Source organism: Rattus norvegicus, chromosome 14 (genome assembly GCF_021556685.1).
Source record: "Rattus norvegicus strain SHRSP/BbbUtx chromosome 14, alternate assembly SHRSP_T2T, whole genome shotgun sequence".
In the NCBI taxonomy this organism is placed as follows: Eukaryota; Metazoa; Chordata; class Mammalia; order Rodentia; family Muridae; genus Rattus; species Rattus norvegicus.
The window spans coordinates 31,122,420-31,144,754 of NC_141547.1; the positions used below are offsets into that span (position 1 = coordinate 31,122,420).

Here is a 22,335-nt window from a genome sequence, read left to right on the forward strand (position 1 = left end):
CCTGATAACCAGAACTTAAACCCTTAAGGCCCATATAGTAAACAGAGAAAATAACCTGCTTCATGTTGTTCTCCAAACTCCACACGTTTGGCACGTGGACCCACAAACATACACACTCACTCACATACACAAAATTAAAAGGCATTTTTTTTTTTTAAAGTAAGGGATTGAAGAAACGGCTTAGCAGTTAAGCCGTTAAGAAGTTGAGCACCTGTTTCACTTCCAGGACCTGAGTTCGATTTCCAGCACCCACCAGGCTTCTAACAACTGCCTTTAACTCCATTTAACAAGGTATCTGATCTTCTGCCCCACCCACCCTTAGAGGCACCGTGCACATACACAATTTACACATACATGAAGCCAAAACATCCATACACATAAAATTAAAAAACAAATAAATCTAGAACCATAACTTTAAACGAGAATTTTAAACCTGATTCAGCGTAAGTCAGCTTGTGTGCTATGAGAGAAGAGCAAGATTATGAGGACCCCCCCCCCAAAAAAAAGAACATGTCAACTAAAACCACAAAGATCCTGTAGCCAAAAAGGACACGACCCAACTCCCTTTGTAGTCTGCCCTTAAAAGAGTAACCACAAAGCACTCAGGTTTCCCAGGCCCACTAGAATTTAACGGATTAAACAGTGCATTCTCATAAAGTCCTAGTTGTTTTAGATAAAAAATAAAATTAAAATAGCTGGATCTGGAAAGCGAGGAGGAAAGGAAGCGGGAGGCATGTTCCTTCCAGTGCTGGAGAGTGAAGACGTGGGCAGGGGGCTGAGCAGGAGTGGGCTAGCGAGCGTGCTGGGCATGGGACGGGCTCGCCGGGGCAGCGAAGATGCCCACGACGGTGGGAGGCCGGATCCCAGGCGGGCGGAGCCAGGCGGGCAGCAGGCAGACTCTCCGCCCCGGGGAGGGCCCCCGCGGAGCGCCGGGCGGGGCAGCGGCTTTAAGGGTTGGCCTCCGGGACCCGGGCTGCTCACTTGCGCGCTCGCGTCCAGCCACCCCATCATGGAGCGGTCACCGCGCGCCCTGCTGCTGGGTGCAGCCGGATTGCTGCTCCTGCTCCTGCCCCTCTCCTCTTCCTCCTCTTCCGATGCCTGCGGCCCGTGCGTGCCGGCCTCCTGCCCCGCGCTGCCCCCGCTCGGCTGCCCGCTGGGTGAGACCCGCGACGCGTGCGGCTGCTGCCCAGTGTGCGCTCGCGGCGAGGGTGAGCCGTGCGGGGGCGGCGCGGCCGGCAGGGGGCACTGCGCGCCGGGCATGGAGTGCGTGAAGAGCCGCAAGAGGCGGAAGGGTAAAGCCGGGGCAGCAGCCGGCGGTCCCGCGACCCTCGCCGTGTGCGTGTGCAAGAGCCGCTACCCGGTGTGCGGCAGCGACGGCGTCACCTACCCCAGCGGCTGCCAGCTGCGCGCCGCCAGCCTGCGCGCTGAGAGCCGCGGAGAGAAGGCCATCACCCAGGTCAGCAAAGGCACCTGCGAGCAAGGTGGGAACCAGCGCCTTCCCCGCCCACCCCACCTTATCCGCGCCGCCGCTGCCGAGCATCCCTGGAGACCCGCGGGAGGGAGGAGTTGATGGCGGCCCAGTGTCCCGAGCCAGGGGAAACGCCTCCCGGTTCTCTTGGGATGGTTTTATTTGGAGTTGCCTGTGTGCGCCAAGAAAGTGAGAAATCGCAGTAACCGGTGTAAATATAGAAAAGATTTTCCGAGACTCCGAGGCACAATTTACCCAACTAGCCTGCAGGGCAAGTCTCAAAAGCCTCTACACTCTTGAAAACCTTTTCACTCTTTCCTTTGGGTGTGTGCAGAGAGATGAGTAGACGGGGTTAGCAGAGAAATACAAAGGAAAGACTTTCAGAAAGTCAATTTAGTAACCAGATTTTTTTAAAATTGAAGTTTATATTAATATAATATTGGAGTTTCCAATTATCAAAATGGTAACCTAGCTAGGGCATTATACTTGGGGGTAAAAAGAAACTCAAATGCTTTGATGTTGTGAACCCTCTGACCGTGTTGTTTTTCTTCTCGGGCCTTAGTTATGTTTTTGTCATAATCTGTCCACAGGATGCAAAGTTCCACAGCAATGGCTTTGACATTGTGTTTGTCTATTGTGTCCCATACTAATCTAAACTTGCTCAAATGAAGTTGGAAAAAATAAAGTCTGAGATTGGAACAAAAAAATTTAGAAACTTTAGCTCTAGTGCCTGAAATAACATTTTCCATGGGCAGTCGTTTCGAGGGAAAGTTAGAGCCCAGGACTGGCAGCTGCTGCCCGGGCCTCAGCCAAGGTAGGAGGGGAGGTGAGGAAAGTCAGCTGTTGCTTCTTGAACACAGTTCAGAGTTTCTCCAGACTTCCCAAGTAACAGTTCTTTCTTTACAGCTTTTCCCAGAAATCCGCTATTGAAAACCTTATATAGTGTAACTCAGTGTTACCCACTTGTGGTAGTTATGGTATTATCACGTACGTTTATAAAATCACAGACCAAATATCCCCATTTCCAGCAAAAACAGCCATTTTCTTCCTCGGCTCTAGCACGACAGTTACAACATGAATGGATATGCACATTGAGAATTCATTCCAAATATTGAGAGTTTCTTATAAACATCCCAAGGGGAAACTTTCCCAGAATCTCAGAGTCTTTGCCCTATCAGAGCAGATTAGCCTGACTTCCCAAGTGGTGTTTCCTCATCTGTGGTGTTTACATTGTTAATTTTTGTTATTTTATATGCTTATATTATTTTATTTTTAGTATATATTTATTATATGCATCATATTGTATATTTCTATATATATCATTTATAGATTACACATTTATAAAACAGTTTGACTTATTTTATAATTCATAAAAATAATGTGTTAATTATGCAAAATAACAGGTTTTATTGTGACATTTCATAAATGTACTTTTATTATATTTAGTCTCACCATGACCCTCTCCTTCCCTCCTCCTCACTCTACTTCTTCCTCCCAAGATGTACCCCTCTATTTTCCTGTCTTTTGGGGGGATCGAGTTTTATCAGTTTCTTTCTTGCTCCTTCCTTCCCTCAACACTCACATGGTTTGATAAAGAAATAAGAAAGAACACGTCCAGTCTGCCCAGCTCTTCAGCCCCTCTCTGGGCTGCAAACCACTTTAAGGGTACAGCTCAGGAAGATGGTGAGAAATAGCATCTAAAACTGGAAACCTTGACATAAACCAGTCTTTCGTCTCTCTGGCCCATCCTGACAAACAATGGGGGCTGGCTTCTAGGGCTATGATAGGAGAGTGCCAGAGAGAGCAGGGAGAGGCTAGAGAGCCTCCAGAATACCTTCCCGCAGCAGAAGAGAATGGGCGATTGTGTGTTTAATTGGGGTCCTAGGTATAGTTTGACAATGACGAAAGCTAAACGGACTGAGAACCACTTCCTTGTGTATCATTTAGTACTCGGTCTTTGCAGAGAGTAAAAATGCACTTCCTCCCTTCTTCTGGCCATTTCTTTCCCCAAAAGAAACTTGCATTTTGTTTTCTTTTTTTTTTTTTTTTTTGGTTCTTTTTTTTTTTTTTTTTTTTTTCGGAGCTGGGGACCGAACCCAGGGCCTTGCGCTTCCTAGGTAAGCGCTCTACCACTGAGCTAAATCCCCAGCCCCTTGTTTTCTTTTTTTAATTATTTATTTACGTACATATATGAGTACAATGTCGCTGTCTTCAGATACACCAGAAGAGGGCATTGGATCCCATTACAGATGGTTGTGAGCCACCACGTGGTTGTGGGGAATTGAACTCAGGACCTCTGGAAGATCAGTTGGTGCTCTTAACCGCTGAGCCATCTCTCCAGCCCCACATTGTGTTTTCATTGAGGGACAGGAGGTGTATTTTTGCAGAACTCAGCCTGGTGACATAGCCCATCTACGTTCTGTTCTTCTGTTTCCGTTAAGCATAATATTTATTGAGCAGCTAGCCAGCTCCAGGTGAGCATCACTGGGATGCTCAGGGAAAATCTGGTCTTGACGATGAAGGGAGTCTGTATGAGTTACACATTGCCGAGCGCCTTCCCTAGATCCCTGGAGCACCTCCTGGTGTTCACCAAGATCACCATTCTAGAGAGAGCTTGCTCTGCTCAGTTCTGTGTTTCTGCCGTCGAAGGCGAAGCCATCTGCTTGAAAAATCTGTTAGAAAGATAATGAGCTAATGATCTCAAGTTTGGGAGCCGTCAGTGTGAACTGAGTGCCGGTAGAATTCACTGGGGTCCTTGGCTAACTAGAAGGGGGAGCTGACAATTAAATTTCATAAAAAAAGAATCAGGACATCACAAAGTCATGATGTGGGGACAGAAGGGGTTGCTCTTCTCTCCTGGTTCTCAGACCTTTTGTTTGCAGTCCTCTAAATCTGAGTCCCTTGGCACCCAGGTCGTTTCTCTGATATATTTGGGTACCATTTACTCACTCTTCAGGAATTTTACTTGTGGACCTAGAATGCCACCACTCAGTCTCTCTTCTTAGTTCCTCCATGGCTCAGTTCTAACAGCCAGTGAGGCAATAGGAGGGTCTTCACCATTCAATTCCATCAGACCTCTTCCCAGTCTCCCAAGCTCCTGCTACGCTATATGGCTGGTGTTCTGCATGCCTTTGGAAGTGCAGTGCCTCCTGCCTATACCCTGCATATAGACACAGACAGACAGACACACACAGAAACAGGCAGACAGACAGACAGACAGACACACACACACACACACACAGACACACACACACACACAGACACAGAGAGACAGGCACACACCCTCCCTTGGAATTCTTGTCACTGTCTCTGTGACCACACACACACACACACACACACACACACACACTTCATTATGATGTTATTATTCTCCTAGTACTGGTCAACATCAAGAAATTCTTACTAGATTCATGCTGTGTCTTTGTACAAAGGTTCCATAGCTGACAATCAGCTGTAGACCATGACTCCCTGACTATGAATGTTAGTGCTACCGTGAACCACTAGCTTTTGTTACCTCATGACCTCTCTGTCCATAGGGTTCCTCATCTGTAAAATGAAGTTACAATTACATCACCGGGTTTTCTGATGATTAAATGCTGTGAAAATTGACTGTAGAAAACACTGGATGAAGGTTGGTGTCATTGCTCAATCAGAAAGTTAGCTCTAGAGGAGAAGAGAATCTTTGTTGCCCAAAGAGCCCAAACCTCCAAGGACCCAGATCAGTACTTGAATGGACTGATGAATGAAAGACTCCCCTCGGGGTTGGGGATTTAGCTCAGTGGTAGAGCTCTTGCCTAGCAAGCGCAAGGCCCTGGGTTTGGTCCCCAGCTCCAAAAAAAAAAAGAAAGAAAGAAAGACTCCCCAGCACTCTTCAAGCCTCAGGGTAAGCAGCTTTGGAGAAATAGACACAATTTCTTACTTGCAGAGTTCAGGGAAAGCTTTAGACAGAAACAAAGGGTACTTTTACATAGTTTTGTGTACCCTGAAGAATGTACCATAGAGAAATGGGATGGGGACTGGGAGTGAGTAAGGCAGGTAGTGAGTGGGGTGGGTGGGACGGTGCCTTGAGCCAAAGAGCACAGATCTAAGGAGGACCAGGGCAATCGCCTGAGTGGGGAATGAGCTGTGCAATAGAGACCATCCTGCCATCTTCTTAACTGTCTGTCTTTCTCTTAGAATAAAGGGCAGCCTGTCTTATGATGCCTTTCAAACACAGTGTCTGGCTAACAGTTAGAGCTTGGTATATGTTAGGCAGACAGAGGAGACCCTCTGGGAATGTGGACAATGGGCTCCCTGCTGTGTGCCCTCACACACACACACTCCACACACACACACACACACACACACACACACACACACACACACACACACACACACACAAAGCAGGGAATTTATCTGCACTTAGCTGTCTGATCCCATGGTCACTTTCCACCAAATCCCCAGATTCTTTCTTTACCTTGATAGCTACAGTCAGATCCAGGAGTTGTGTTGTAAGTAAAAAAATAAAATAAAATAAAAGCTTTAGTGAAGTTTATTTGGCAAATTAAAAACCCATTCCTATCCTTGAGTGAACCCAGGAACTCCACCGGAAGCTGAAACAGAGGAATTCCAACAGCCAATGAACTTGTTAGGGGACTGGTTTATCTTGAGACCGGACATGTCAGTGTAATGTTTTGTTAAGATAATTCTGTCTTGCAGAAGGAACAGATTTATGCTGAAGAGGGTGTCCAGATTTAGGGAGGAAGGAGCCAATAATGACTTCTTGGGGGATCGGTATCCTGGTTGAGATAGAAAAATAAAATAATTAATTAATTTAATAAAAACAGTTATCTAAAAAAGATATAGTATGGGGGTGGGAATGGAGTCAGGGGGAAGAGGACATGGAATATTATTTAGCCCTGCAAAAGAAGAAAATCTTGTCATTCATGACAGCATGGATGAACCTGGAAGACCATGTTAAAATAAGCAGTACTCAGAGACATGATCTTGCTTCTGCATGGAAACTTAAAACATCAGACTCGGGAGCAGAGCACAGAAGGTCCTTTTCTACAGAGGTGGAGGGTGAAGTTGGTATAGGAGGAACTGAACTGAAGAGAGGTTAGTCAAAGAACACAAAAGACAATTAGGAAAAAGTCTAAGAGCTGCCAGTCCCAAGACCCTGACTTGCCATGACAGGCTGTGTTTACCTGGGCATGCCCAGTGTTCTCTCTGCTTCTGAACAGTCTTACTAGGTTCTGTCTTAGATTTCTTGCATACTAGCCAGTGCTGCCTCTGAATTACAGCCCCACCATTACTCTCTGTCCTTGCTTTCAGATCAGAAAGACAAGAAGGGGGTTGGGGGAGCTGCCTATAAGAGAGTCAATGACTGCAGACTCACGGTTGAGAAAGAGACATACAGGGCTTCTGTGACAACCCCTTCCCCTACCCCTATAACCCCCAAAAGTAACATCCCAGGCAGAAAGCCATGAAGAGAACACTTTAAAACTGTGATAAGGAAGCCGAAGTATAGCTCTCCACAATTAATTACTCCTTGGAAGGGGTGCAGAGGGCAAGGACTCAGTTCTATTTAAGGGACTGGCCCTTGGGAGTTTGATCATGCTCCAGTACATATATGGGCAACACAAATTGAGCTTGTTTCCTTCTCTTCCTGATCCTCCTCCTTTCCTCCTCTTCCTCCTTCTTTGGGGGTTGGGGGGAGTCAGAAGGGTGAGTGGACCTGAGAGGTCTGGGAGATGAGTGTGACCCAGGTGTATGGAATTCCCCAATAATCGATAAAAATATTATGTTGGGAAAAATCTGCCCCAACCCGATAATAATACCTCTATAGTTTTATAACTTTCTTGGCCTTGTTTGCCCTTGTTGAACATGGAAACTTCTGGAATGGTGAGCAGATCACTAATTCTTCCTTATCGCTTGATCCTGTTTTAATCACTAACTTGGAGGAAAGCTTTGAGCTCCTGGAGTAGCCTTAGAAAGGGAACAACCTGGGGCTGGGGATTTAGCTCAGTGGTAGAGCGCTTACCTAGGAAGCGCAAGGTCCTGGGTTCGGTCCCCAGCTCCGAAAAAAAAAAAAAAAAAAAAAAGAACCAAAAAAAAAGAAAGGGAACAACTTTGAAGAAGGGGTAAAGGACTCAGGCAGGGTCCTTTTAGAGCAGTGGTTCTCTGCCTTCCTAACGCTGTGACCCTCTAATACAGTTCCTCATGTTGTGCTGACCCCCCAACCATGAAAGTCATTTCATTGCTACTTCATAACTATAAATCTGCTACTGTTGTTAATCATAATGTAAGTATGTGGGATCTCTGATATAGGACCCCCAAGGGGGTCACAACGCACAAGCTGAGAACCGCTATTTGAGAGAAAAGCACTCCAGAGACAAGGTACAGTCTACCTACTTTGGGAATTGGTTATTAAATGGCAGGTGCCCATTCCATAGTTCTTCAAGGAAATAGAATTTAAAAGTCTAAACTGAATAGGCACAGGCACATTCACATCACACACCAGGAAGAAACCTGTAACATGAATACTGTGGCGTGGTTGTGTGGGAGTTGAGAAAGCCCCATTAGAGCTGAGAAATGGCCTCACTTAGGAGGGCAGAGTGGAGGAGGCTGTTACCACTTTCCCCTCCTTCACACTGGTCAGCTCTGAGATAGAATGATGGAGCCGAGCAGGCAGTTACGGACATCCTTCGTGTGGTTTCTGCCCTGTCCCTGGAAGGGTCCACTAGAGACTCACGTTCCAGAAGAAACTGCCATATACGGGTGTTCTTTTTGGACAGCTCACTAACACAATGCCCTTGGTTAGAGTCCAAGGGCAGCTGGCTTCTCTCATTCTGGGTAGAGTCCAAGGGCAGTAGGCCTCCCTGGTTCTAAAATCTGCCTCCCAGTGGAGAGCTTCCTCTACCTCCAGCTGCCCCATATGGGTTCTGACTTGGCCTCTACGCCTTTAACTATAGCACAGATATCTTCTTAGTAACCAGTTGAAAGGAAAGACTGAGTTCCTGTCAAAAGAATTAAGCCGGAGGATCCATGAATGCTGCTCCCTTTGGGAGTTTATGAGTGACTAGATCAGAAAGTTTTGAAAGTGACAGAAACTTAGGTATACACCATAATTCATGTGCCTGTTCACTTAAGGTAACAGTCAAGATGCCCCCCAGATACCCTTTACTCTTTGAGTGGGGTCAGGGTAGAGGCATTCAAAATACCCGTGGGGAAGGGCACCCCAACATACACCATACACCAAGACGCTGATGAAACAAGAGAAGAAAGCCAGAGTAATAGGGAGAAGGTGTCTCCTTTTAACTTGAATTGTATATGTATTAAAGAGTTGAATCATGTTTTATCACAGATTCAATTAATGGCAAAACGATCTGACTCTTGAAAAGACTCATGTGCCAAATTGCTTTCTGGGTTCACAGAGGACAGAAAGGACAGATTAGCCACAGCTGGGGTTTACAACATGCCCCACCCCCTTAGCATCTCTAACCCAGCAGAAGGTTGGGAGTTGGGGGAGGCAGCATAGCTGTCCAGGAAGTCCAGGGAGGAAATCCTGCTGTTCCCAGAAGTAGGCCAGAGAAACACAGAAGTCTTGCCTCTGAAAACTAAGAAAGGTTCAAGCCAGGTAAAACAGGCTGAGTAACCTAGCGTTGACAAAGGCCTGTTCATGAGGTATGGTGATCTTCATCAACCCACAGTAAGTGTCCATGAGGTCAAGGCCAAGCCAAACTGACAGGTTCACAAAGCTGGACACTATAAAAAGGCAGTTGTCACAGCCCCAGGATAATGTGTGTAGTGGTACAATTTAGGCCTCCTCCTTCACAGGATGACTTGCGTACTGTAATCTCGGCATATCTCTGCTTTCTCAACTTGAATATCTACTCCACACCTAAGGGTGGTGCGTGGGTAGCGCCACTGTTCGCCATTACTTTGCATTTGTTGGTATTGAAGCCTATTTGCTGGTAGTGGTGGCATTAGACTCTTTTTTAATTTATTTCACGTGCATTGGTGGTTTGCCTGCATATGAGGGTTTTGGATACCCTGGAACTGGAATTACCAACAGTTTTGAGCTGCCACGGGGAGTTGTGCCTCTCTAGGAATTCAACTAGGAGTTGAACCTCTCTAAGGAAGAGCAGCCAGTGTTCTTAACCACTGAGCTACCTCTCTCCAGCACTTGTTAGACTCTTGACAAGGTACAGAGGGACAATTCATGGAAGAATTTGAGAGCTCAATTCATCATATTCCATTTTGACTCTGGAGGAAAACAAATAAACGAACAAATAAACAAAGAAACAGAAAGCCAGTGATTTAATATTCTAACAGGCATTGGTGCAGCTGATTGTCGTTGCCTTGTTTCTCACAGTGTCTTTTGGGAGAAGGGACATCTCCACCTTCTACAGGAGCTTGCTTGCTTTCTTTTTTTTTTAAGATGGCATACAAGTGATGAGTTTTGTCTCTGCTTGTCTCCCCTTGAATGAGAAACATTTACCCGGCATTTTGTCTACGTCAGCACAAATTAGCAGCCAGCGGTCAAGTGGTGGAGTTGGAAAGACTGGATCTGACATCTGCTTCGCTCTCTTCTGGCTCTACTCCAGGCAAAGATGAAAACATTTATCAAGAAAATGGATCTCCTGGAACTTTCCAAAGGCTTTGAAAGGGACCACACAGAAGTGAAGCCTCTGGAATGTGTCGGGGCAGCCCAGGCCTAGGACTCCAAGCTGGTTCATTCTCCAGGGGAGTTTTCAGAACTCGGGGATCCAAAGGGGAATTTCAATCGTGGCTTCAGCAATTAGATGGTAACCTTGACTTCCAACAGGAACCCCCTCAGGAAGCCATCAGCTTTTGACGGGGAACGAAATGTGTGCTTCTCTGTGAGCACAGACATCAAGGAGCGGGGTCCTGCAGTGTGGCCCCTTATTAAAGATGCTAAGCCCGGCTGGAGAGGGCAAGTTAGGGCAGAGATAAAGATGCTGCCCGATGTTTGACAAGCCTGGGCTTCAGAACTAGAGGCCCCCGTGGGCTCAGGTGTGTCTGGGATCAGAGGCTCAGAGTGGTAGAGTAGAGTGAATCTGACTTGGCTTTGTGGACCATGGATGCCTTTGGTTCACTGGTAACTGGCAAGGCAGGGCAGGGCAGGTCTTTCTAAGCTCAGCCGAGATGAGGCAAAGAGAACCTCCCACTCGCTCGATACCACCCAAATGCTCTCCACTCCAAGGCCTTTTTCTTTGTATCCATTCTGCCTGGCCCATCACTGCAGGCTGCCACCTTTTCCTGTCTAGCTGAGCTCAGAGGAATAGGCTTTGCTAGTCACAGAGCTGCAGTCGTGTTTTAAGCGGTGAGCTCTGCTCAGCACAGTTGCCTGAGTCACCAGATTCCAGAGCCGCGCCTGACCCGCCCCTGTGAGAGCACAGTAAGCAAACAGTCAGCATACCTCTCTCCTGGAAAAGTGGGAAGCTCGGTACACAACATCCAGAAGTGGGGGCTACCCCTCCTTTTCTTAACACTGCCCCTCGAAGGTTTCTCTTCGGATCTGTATGCACTCCATCCATCAACTTGAACCTATGGACTCCATCAGGATAAGACTGGGGGAGACAGCTCAGCTCCCAGACCGGCCTGTGGTGACTATAGGTACAATAGGACTTCAGGGCTGACACCAGACTGTCTCTACCAGCCTTTTCTTCTTGTGGTTTGCTTGTAGTGTGCTATGGCAGACAAGACCTGGTATGTGTGAAGAGATACAGCACAGAGCTTCCGCATGTGCACTCTGAAGTCAGTCAGAAGAGGCATAAATGCCTCTTCCCTGTTGTCTGAGCCAAACTTACTCCATTCATTTTCTTAGCTGAAATGCAGCTACGATTATATCTTCCACTTAAAGGTATTAGGAAGGTGAGATAATATAGGAAAATGATATTGACGTCTAGCACACGGAAAGGCCTCATTTTGTTTCATTTCCATTCTTATTGTTACTGGCATCATGAAGCCTGAGTGAGTTTCTAAGTACCATTGAAATAGCAACAAAAGCCAGATACAGAGGTATACACTTGTAACACCAACACTTAGCAGGCTGGGGCAGGAGACTTGGAGGCTCCAAACTGGCTTAGGCTATCAGAACCTGCTCTCAAAGATTTAAAAAAAAAAACAAAACAAAACAAGTGTCATTTCTAAGGCGTGATGCTGCCTTACTCTGACCAATGCAAGCACGACACTACTTTATATGTCCCCAGGTTAGATGTGACTTTGTTTATGGCTACACAATAACATAGGGTACTGAAGTACTGAAGACCAACCTCTAGAAACTTCCACCCTGTTCTACAAGGACAAGGAATCCCACCTGTCCCTGTGGGATCTCGGACTCCATAAAGAGGGTCTGTCTAGTGGCTGGCACATGTGCTTAGACTCTATGGCTAGCATGTATACTGTGCTTTAGAGCACAGAAAGTGTCTGTCTTCCAGCTCAGTGTCACTTGTATTGATTTCTTGTGGCGCTCCTCACTGGCTTTAGTCTACAGCTTTGGGTTCAGGGGTCATTCAGTACAGTAATCACTGCCATACATACATACATATATATATACATGCATATATATGTGTGTATATGCATATATGTATATATGTATATATTAGTTAAACTATTGACTTCATAGAGGATAGTGAACAAAAATCATACTCTGGAAAATGAAGAGTGCCATCAATGCCAGGAGGGGGCACACACTGGGCATACTCTTTGGCTCTTAGAGTCTTGTTGATAAAAGAAAAATACATATATAATAGTCCCTTTGCTGCGTAGCTTGGCAGGAACACATTTGAAAGAAAGAATCAAAAAATTCCACTGCAAATGAGCAAATTGAGACTCAGCAGGTGCCCACTTAGGTCGGCCGCCTCTGTCTGAGAGATGATAACATTTCCTGTCAAGTGGGGAATAGAAATGAGGATGCAGATGGGAAGGGGAAGAAAATGACTGGCTTTGCAGACCCAGCACCTATAACCTGAGTGAACTTGACAGAGCATTGTGACCTGCCACTTTCCAGGTGCAAGGCCACCTCACCTTCTGGAGCAGTCGTCCTTCGCTGGTCTGCTCGCCAGGGCGAGTCACAGAAGGCTATGCCTGAGCTCCCCTCCAAGATTCTGATTTAATTGGTCTGGATGTGGGCTGAGCCAAGAAACTCATAAACGCTTTCCAGATAATTTAATGTCCTGCCCGGGCCTAGAACTATCATTGTTTTAAAGTGATTTCTGGTGACTATGGGAGACTCTCATTCTTCGGGAAATTCTTATATGATGGGGCAGCATTTGCTCTGCTTGCCCAGAATTCCGTGTTTCACAGCCAAGGGACTTTTGAGGATTCCCTTTGTCCACCGTAGCAATTGGAAGCTCTTGAAACGCATTCTGGCCTCTCATGCTGCAGGCAGCTCAGGGCTTGCCTCTGTCTTTCCTCCTGGCTAGTTCCATGCTCTCGCCTGTTTGGACAGAGTGGAATTGTGTTTGCCTCTGTCAGCATCACACCACTTGAGAGTTTACCTAAACCCACATGATCCAACCTGTCAGATGTTTCTCGAGAGCATGGCTTCCTTGAGCCTCAGGTTTTCATCCGCTTTGCTCACCTCCGAATCTCCAGCATTGGGAAGCCTTAAGATGTGGTCGAATTGGCACCGAATGAGCAAACGCATGAACGATGAAGGTTGGTTTTTCAGGTAGCCTATTGGAAAGAGGAACCTTCTTCACCTCTGTCTGGATTATCTGAACTAACACCTTTCTAGGATCTCTAATAGGATGGGGTAGCTCCACCCAACTTAGCCTAGAGGGGAGTCTCTTGTCACTCCGATGAGACCCTCGAGATTGACATGTCCCTGATGACGTCAACCTCAACAGTGAGCATGGGGGTTGCCCGAGTTCGTGTATTTTGAACGTTCAGCAGTGTCAGGACTTTTAGCCTCCTGAGAAGGTCATCTAGTCTCCCTTCCCCCACAGTAAACAGAGAACACAGATATGGTGGCTGGTCATTATTTACAGGACTTGTGTCCTATCAATTTCCTTTGAGCACAGAGTTAGCGAAGAACTGCTGCTCCTGGGGGTACTACAGATGAATCCCGTGTTTTGTGTGCACGTTTCTGTTTGAAGGCCACCCTGTAAAGGCTCGAGTTAGGGTATCAAGCAAGTGTCTGCAAGTGTAAAGTGTGCAGAGGAGGATTGAGGACACTTGGAAATGACCATCCCAACAACGAGCTGTAGGAACCTTGCAAGGACGTTGAATGCAGAACCCATTTGTGAGTTGGGTCTTCTTTTGATGTCCCACCATAATGTAATGGTGGCCAAGAACAGATGTTGAAGGAGCCATTTGGGGGTTGGCTCTTGATCCAACAAACACATTCTGTCCCTGGCTTTATTGTTCCATAGCAAGCTGGATTTTTGTCCTGACCCTTGACCTTCTGGCCATCAACTTCCTGACCGCTCTTATTTCATAGGGCAGCAGGAAGGTTATATGGGAGACTGCTCTCCCGTTTCTTCTTCCTGCCTTCCTACCGACTAGCAGGAAATTAGCCCTTTGGTTCCTCTCCATGTTGTGCTGTGTGCCAAGAGGAATTTATGTCACAAGAAAGATACGGACATCTCCTATATGGATCCTGCAAAACTAATGTCTGTTCTGATTGGTTGGGAAGTGCAGAAAGGCATAAGAGATGGTAAGACTCAAGGTAGGGCAGCCCCAGTATAAGGCCAGTCAGTAAAGACACTCAGACATGAAGGATGTATACCCAGGCATGCATACATGTAACTTTATTAGGAATCACCAGAAGCATATTTTCCTGGGATGGAGAAATGAACAAGGGTGCAGCCATACTTGTATCCTATACATAGAATGAACAAAGACATTTTAACCTGATCGTATACTGCAGGTGCTTATAGGTAGTATAACTGCCCTGATACATAATATATAAACAATTGTATACTTGCTTCACCCAAAAGAGCATATGGGGGTGGAAAGGAGTGGGTTTTGTTCTTGTTTGTCAACAATAATAATAAATGTTAATGCAAAAGAATCTTCAAGCTTGTTTGAGGGACTGGAGAGATGGCTCAGCACTCAAGTGCTGCTCCCCCAGAAGACCCAGGCTTGATTCACAGCACCCATGTGGCAGCTCACAAACTCCATTCCCAGGGGCTCTAAGACCCACCCACCCCCAGCCTCTAACAGGCACCAGATGTGCAGGCAGGGCACAGACGTACGTTCAAGCAAAACACCGTACACATAAGAATAATATTTTTAACTTTTGAGGTGTGTTTAAACACCTCGATAAATGCTGAGGGAAATATAGAATAGATTTACATCACTCTATCTAGTTCCTTGGCAAAAAGAAATGAAAGGGAAGTCTTAGATAGGTGCTGTGGCCTTCTGGGACAGTGGGGGCGCCATCTTCCTGTCAGTCTCCAACAACTCAGGGTCTACCGTTTCTCCCTGTGGACAAACCAGGATGGATTTAGGTTCTACATTTATAAATACTTGTTAAATAAAAATTAAATAAATAAATCATTGTTAATTAACTTCAGCTGCTATGTAGCTTCTGTGAATCCTGAGAATATAGGCATATTTAATTTTAATTTTTCATAAAGATCTTTTTGTCATAAAAAAAAAAGCCAACTTTGCCCCCAACACTCACAAATCTGTGGCAGGAAGATTAAGAGTCAACACGGGAAGACTGTATCTGAAAACAAAACAAACAACCAAAAAGGCTCAACCACTCCCCACAAACTGACAGGGTAGAAATCTGAGGGGCTTTGCCAAAATCAAAGACAGCCCTTGTCCTTGGAGCCGACCTTGAGCTCTTGCAGAGGCCGTGGAGTCTTGTCCCTGTCTTCCTCTGGAGTTTCTGTCTCCAGCACAGTCGTCTGTAAGGCCGTCATCCCTGCTAACAACACTGCTGACAAGATACTTACAGCACAGAGGAAGCTGCCTGTGGCTTCCAGCAGAATTTTTCACATTTTTTGACCAAGAGATAACATAACAGCACAGTGGGATTTATGAGAATTTCCCTGTGGGTTAGAAGGCGGCATCACCCGTTTAATCCCCAGAAGGCGGCTGTGATAGTGTATCAGCTGCACGCTATAAAGTAGGCCACCATGAATGAGGCAGTGCATCTGGATGCCCGAGCTCTCCTCCTGTTACCAGAAAACAGATGTCACTAAACCAAGGATTCAAATGAGTTGGTGTGAATGCAGGCATAAGAACCACGCTCAATCGCAAACCTGCCACACCAGAGTGCCAGAGCCTACTGAACTAGATAGATGTTTCTTCATTCATTTACAGCCTGACAGCCTGACAGCCTGCCATCTTTCTTTCTGGAAGGGTCTTGGTATATGGTCCAGGCTGGTGGCAGTCATGAGCTTGCACTTCAGCCTCTAGAGTGCTGGGATTGCAGGTGCGTGCCTCTACTCCTGACTTTGTTTATAGTTCTCCTCTTCCTCTTCCTCTTCCTCCTCCTCCTCCCCTTCCTCTTCCTCTTCCTCCTCCTCCTCCTCTTCTTCCTCCTCCTCTTCTTCTTCATAAAGCAAGTTTCTTTCTCCAGAGTAGGTGTCTTATGTCCACATCCAGGGAGGCAGCAGAAAGAAACTCCCCCTCTCAGAACTGGGTCCCTGAGTCAGCAGCACATTGTGTTTCAACCATCTTTACTGGGGACCAAAGGGGTTGGGATCATGAAGAGTCAAACTAGTTACCAGCTGTTCAAAGTTACCCAGGCTCCATCTGGACCTGCCAGATTTCTACGGCCAAGAGACCTGCTGTGACTCAGGGACTGATTGAAGGTGAGCGAAAGGTCAGTGTGATACTGGGGCAACCGAAGCAAGGCCTGATGCAGTGGGGACATCCTTTGCTACCTGTTGGTCCTCTTTAGCGACCTGCTGCCTACCAGAAAGGAGCCAGGTGTCTTGACAGCAGCCTCTCAGGGGTAAGTCCTCCAAACAGATAGCACGTGCACAGCCCTAGCCCCCCGCACCCCACCGACGCCCTCAAAATGGTACCGCACAGCCGCTTCACCCTGCACATGGACCTGCAGCTCCAGAAGTTCTATGATTAGACTCAGGTCGGTCACAGGATGGCAGAAAACTTCTTGGTTGTCTGGCACCGGTCAGAGGTTACTCGCATCAATGGCACCTGCGGGGAGGATGGTGGAGAAGGCGCCTCGGAACAGTGGACAGTTTCTGGTGGGCTCCATAGATCTAGTACTTGAGTCTGGACATTAGCGAGGTTTTAAAGAAACCTACGCGGCCCTTTTGAGGCATCATTTCCCGTGGTGTTCCCGGAGCAGCCATAACCTCCTCCTGTCCTACTGAGCTCTGGGACCTTTTGTTTCTAGTTCTTAATCCACATATTCTTCCAGCTTCTTACTGTGCATTTCCTTTGTTAAGCTGCCTGCTCATCTCACCGGTAACTGATTACTACCAGCAGGAGAAAGTGCTCCTGCTTATTCTGTAAGGCCATATATGTGCTTTTCAAGAAAAGTACCCAGAGGACCAACAGATGCTCTTTGATACGTTAAAATAATTTAAAAGACTCAAGTTTTGACAGTGGCATTGTCTGATGTAGCTCGATAAAATGATCCCCAAATCCCCGTGATCGACTTGGCTAATTGCAAGCAGTCTAAGACTGCTCGCATCGGTTTGCTTTGTGAAGTGAAATAACCAACATGTCATTTCACTTCCTGAGGGGGGCACGAAAAGTAAAGCAGATCAGAAGAGGTAATCAGAGAAGTCCTTGTTTTCTAAAAATAGCACCTGGCCACCGCAGAGGGGAAGCCTGCGGACAAATTACTTTTCAATCCGCTTGAATAAGATTGAGTCCTCTACAGAGATTTCACCATGGCCGGCACACATTTCAAATCCACAGGATAAGAATGTGATCCGCTGAGCTCATAAGAATCAGCGTACCTCTGTGCTAGGGACCGCAGCAGATGTTCTTTGGACATCAGCAGAGAAAGTGGTACACAGTCATTTCTCATGCAAATGTGACGTTTGTTTTAGATTGGTGGGTTCTTGTGTGAACAAGGCACTGAAACTGTGCATAGGAACATGTGTTTTAGTTTCTAGAAACTGTCAGTTTATGCCTCTCTGGCTTTGGACATTCGTCACTTACACGTGCCCTCTTCCAATCTCTCTCTTCAGCTTATATAATTATTATTACAAAGGAATATCATGAGCTCTGCCTCCAATGGTCATAGCCATGGTTAGGGAAATTAATGAAGTGAAAGACTTGAGCCCCTAAGACCGGGAATGCATGGCTGAATGAAAGATTTCGTTCCTTTTGATTCTGCCAGTGACAGAAGCCACAACTCTGATTGCATACCAGCTAGTTAAGTACCTTGTGTGCACCTATGTCAAATGTTTGCTTCTAATTGAGCCACTCCATGTCTGTCTGGGCCACTCCTTTCTCCTCAAGTACTCACAAGCAGAGTCCAGGACTACTCTATTATCAAGTTATCTTAGACCAACCAATTAGTAAAGAGACCTGCTACTAGGCTGTGGAATAAAATATAAAGTACTTACACTTAGCATCCATTTGAGAACATCTGGTCCTTCTTCCTACGTCATTAGCTAGGTGAAGAATTAGCAGCATCTGCCTGCTAGAAGCTTGTGCTGCATATTGACCTGGAAAGGGGTAAGAAGGGCAACTCTTACGTTATCTGTCACACTTTAATGAGTACAAGAGAGTACCTCATCACCCTGCCAAACAGTATAGGAATTAGGAATGACTAGGTCCTTAGTTAAGAGTGGGAAGGCTTACTGAGTTTCATGCCATACTGTAGCTAAGGGCTCTAGAACAGACTGCCGTCTGCAGGGATCTGTGTTGATGGGGAAATGGCAGGAGCAGAGTTTCTCCATCTCCCTGAGTGCAGTCTCCTTGGCAGAATAGATGGAACAACCAGAACCAACGGATGAGGGGGAGAGGGAGTTATTTAATGGATACAGAGTTCCAGTTTTACAAGATAAAAAGAATTCTCTCACAACAGTGTGAGTGGATAGATAGATGCCCATCGACTCATAAGGAGTCACGGTGGTAAAAAGCCATCATGAGCTGAAACTGTAGTCAATCACAGTGGGTAGAATACTCACAACTTGCGTTGGCCACTGTTTCCCCTTGTGACTGAGTGACTGGCTGATCACTGAGGCTCTTCAATGGCACCCAATTTCTGGAGAATGTCACGCCTTCATAGTGCTAACCTGGAAAAAAACGAACCCTCCAAATCTCAGGTACAGCTTCTGCTGAATGTTACCACTCTCGTATCATGGTGACCTTTTTTTTTTTTTTTTTTTTTATGATGCAAGTACTAAAAATTTATTGTTTATAATTTTGTGTAATTATATCAGTTATAATTTTCCACTATAAATGTTAAATAACAAGAGACTGGGGATATGGGTCAATTGATAAAATGCTTGTTTCACAAACATTTGGACCTGAATTCTCTATTTAAAACTCATGCACTAATCCTAGACATAACAGCATGTGCTTGTAATCCCAGCACTAGGAATGACAAAGGAATAAGATCCGTGGGGTTCATTGAGAAGCCAAACAAACCTAATGTTTGTACATCTTGAATTGTTCCTTTTCTTTTATTATTTTTAAATGTCACTGGTGCTTTTCAAGTAACAGTCATTATGTAGCTAGCACTTTACATGTCTTTAATTAACAGTGTGGAGAAACTCAGGACTTAAATACCCAATAATCAAGTTACTTCCATAAATGCACACTATGAATTAATATAATTCATATTAGGAATTAATAGGAATATAAAATAAACATTTTACTGATGGATCCTGTAAAGAAGTACAACATTTCTCATTTTAGTGTTGAAAGTCAGTCTTTAAATGGCAACTATGTTCTATTACTGTTTAATACTTTCTCATTTCAATATCTATACATGTACAAAGCCAATGTAAAAGTGTATTAAGAATGTTTATATAGAGACAAAAATTACTTTTTGTCTATAAATATGGCGACCTTTTAAGCACATAGTCTGAGCCATTAAGTGGTTACCAGCTGTGCTGACTTACACAACTAAATAGGTGAGATGGAGTTGGATGGACGGCCCAAGTGTAGAGTGCTTTCCTAGTACATCTTCAGTGGTGGAAAACGAAAAAAGAGTTAAGGCGCTAATATTTAGCATTGTATGTGTTTTACCAAAGCTTTAAAAAATTTTAAGTAAAAACACAGAACCTCTAGATACCAATACGTTGATGACAAGCCATCCCTGAAAATGCCGCAGTGCAGGTGTGTTGGAAGGTGTGTCACAAGGCTTTGGGAAGTCAGCAGCTATGAGGAAGGAACCAGGGCAAAGGAAGGCCAGGATAACACCTCTGACCAGAGAAAGTCCCAACAGACGCTCATTGCCATATCCACTTGGGTAAGTTCTGGTGACCCGGGAAAGGTACAGGAGCTGCAGCCACTTGGACCTCTCACCTACAAAGAGCTGCTATGAACACGAATACACGATTTAACTGGGCGATACAGAGACAATAGAGGCAGATAAAGGTTGGGGAGGGAAACAAAACAAGGAAGCCACAGAAACGAAGTCATCAAATTTTTATCACTGAATGAGGGCATTCGAACTGGTGCTCAGAGAAGTCAGAGAAAGGAATCCCGGACAGCAGTTCCCCCAGAAAGTGTGTGGATTTTTACATGAAAAATAAGCACAGAAGAAGATCAAAATCATGTCTCATGCAGGAAAGAACAGAGAGGTCTGGGGGTGCAGCTCAGTTGTGGGACATGTGCCTAGTGTGTGGGTGGCCCTGGTTTCAATCCTCAGCACTGGGGGGAAAATGTGAGAGGGTCAGCCAACACCATCTCTAAAAACATGTCTAAAATGTTGTCTACAAACAGAAGAACTGTAGTATAAAAAAAGACTGTTGAAAGTAAAGGCTAGAAGGACTCGGAATTGGAGTGGATGGCTAATGATTAGAAATAAAAGACATATTTCTGAAATAGAAGCAAAGTCAAAAGAAAGACAAGAGTAGGCAACAAGAGAACCTTGAGAACAGAAGGAGGGCGATGCATATAAAAACCTGCGTTTGAGTCCCTAGCATCCCTGTGAAAAAGCCAGGTAGAGCCACATATTCCTGTGACACGAGCACTGGGGGGGAACGAGGGAGAGACAAACAGATGCCAAGAGTTCGCTGGTGGGCTTTCTGTTCAAAACACTGAGCCTCAAGTTCAATGAGAGACCCTGTCTCGAGAAAATGAGGCAGAGAACATAGACAATGACACCTAATATTCTCTTCTTGTCTATGTAGGTTCACACCACACACACACACACACACACACACACACACACACACACACACTCACATACATACTCATATACTCACACACACACTCACACACTCACATACACACACACTCACATACATACACACATACACACTCACACACATACTCATACACTCACACACACATACACACACACACTCACACACTCACACACACACACTCATATACAACTTACATATATTCCCCAGTTCTGATATATCTAAAATATATATTCCCCAGTTCTGATATATATATATGTATGTGTGTGTGGGGGGGGGGAATGAATATATATACTGGAGAATATATACATATATATATTCGTTCCCCAATTCTAATATATATTTTCCCAGTTCTGACATATAATATATATATATTCATTCTTCAGTTATGATGCGTGTGTGTGCGTATATGGTATGTATGTAACTTAAGTATAAGAAAATTAATAAAGCTATAAACAGTGAAGAGGAGCCAGTACATACAGCTGGCCAGGCAAACACGTGAACATCCGCTAGACCTCACACGGAGTCCTCACAAGCAATTAAAAGAACAATCCTCGGTAGTGCTACCCCTCCAGCTTGACCTACTTTTGCAAAACTCCTAACCCTCACTGCTGGGAAGTGTATGAGAAATGATCATTCTCAATCACATTGCCAGGGCCACGAATTGCCCAAATAATCTAGGAATACCTGTTAAAATTAAAAGCCTTCTGAGCCAGCAGTCTCAGAACTGGGGACCCATCACACAGAAACAGAAGCAGCAGGATATAAGAATGGGTATGGGCTCATTCATAGTTAACATGCAGAAGAAAAACCATCCAGGCTTCTCTTAAGCAAATCCATGCCTGGAACATTTCATAGCTACAGAATACAGTAACGTTTCTTCTGACCTGCAAAGATCAAGCTTTGATACATTGTTTAGTGAAAGGGGAGACCTGCAGGGTAATATGTCTGACTTTTTTTCTATTTTAAAAAGGAAACAAAAACTATATACAATGAATATTGGTTACCGGAGGTGGGTTTATCATACGGTTAAAGACCCTTGAATTGGTATCCTAAGCAGGTATTCTTGCATTTTTTTTTAGTACCAATGAAAAGATTTGAAAAGAACACCATATCATTGGTTTTTCCCCAGGTAATGTAAATACTGCTATAAGTCTAAAGGAGTTTTCTCTCCCCTTTAAAGATGTGTATTGGGCTGGAGAGATGGTTCAGCCATTAAAGGGTAGGCTCACAACCAAAAATATAAAGATGTTTATTTTTAAGCCGGCAGGGGAGGGGGATGTATATACCAGTGCATGCATGTGTAGAAGGCAGAGGACAACTTTGTGGAGTCAGTTCTCTCCTGCATTTATGTGAGTTCCAGGGATCAAACTCGGGCTGCCATGTTTGTGCCGCAAGCCCCTGTACTTGCTGACCCATTATTTTTTATTTTGGGTAACATTTATTGTCTTTTGATAACATGTTTTTACTTTATTGTCTCGGGCCCCCAGGATCCTAATGATAGAATAAAATGTTGAATTATTTTTAACCTTGCTGACCCATTTTGACAGCCATCTTCCTTCTTTTAATTAGCAAAAGTGAAGTTGAAATTGG

General features: G+C 45.2%; 1 protein-coding gene, 1 long non-coding RNA gene and 1 pseudogene across 5 annotated transcripts in view; 1 reads left to right on the forward strand and 2 right to left on the reverse strand.

Annotated features, from left to right (window-relative positions):
* Nucleotides 1–1,598, reverse strand: part of LOC148001296 (uncharacterized) — a 63,960-nt gene extending 62,362 nt beyond the window's left edge. For 2 of the 3 annotated variants that reach the window (XR_015637355.1, XR_015637354.1), the window contains exon 1: nucleotides 1,514–1,585. This is a non-coding gene — a long non-coding RNA (uncharacterized LOC148001296). Of the gene's footprint in view, nucleotides 1–1,513 lie in introns of all 3 variants that reach the window. The other variant, XR_015637356.1, reaches the window with a different exon arrangement.
* Nucleotides 991–22,335, forward strand: part of Igfbp7 (insulin-like growth factor binding protein 7) — a 60,454-nt gene continuing 39,109 nt past the window's right edge. The window contains 1 exon segment of the mRNA NM_001013048.1: nucleotides 991–1,481. Coding sequence (NP_001013066.1) covers nucleotides 1,010–1,481 — 472 coding nt within the window. The 5' untranslated portion in view covers nucleotides 991–1,009.
* Nucleotides 14,203–16,658, reverse strand: LOC148001297 (ran guanine nucleotide release factor pseudogene; annotated as a pseudogene). The gene is made up of 3 exons (XR_015637353.1): nucleotides 15,265–16,658; nucleotides 15,108–15,152; nucleotides 14,203–14,905 (listed from the first exon to the last, which is right to left on the reverse strand). The product of XR_015637353.1 is annotated as a ran guanine nucleotide release factor pseudogene (transcript).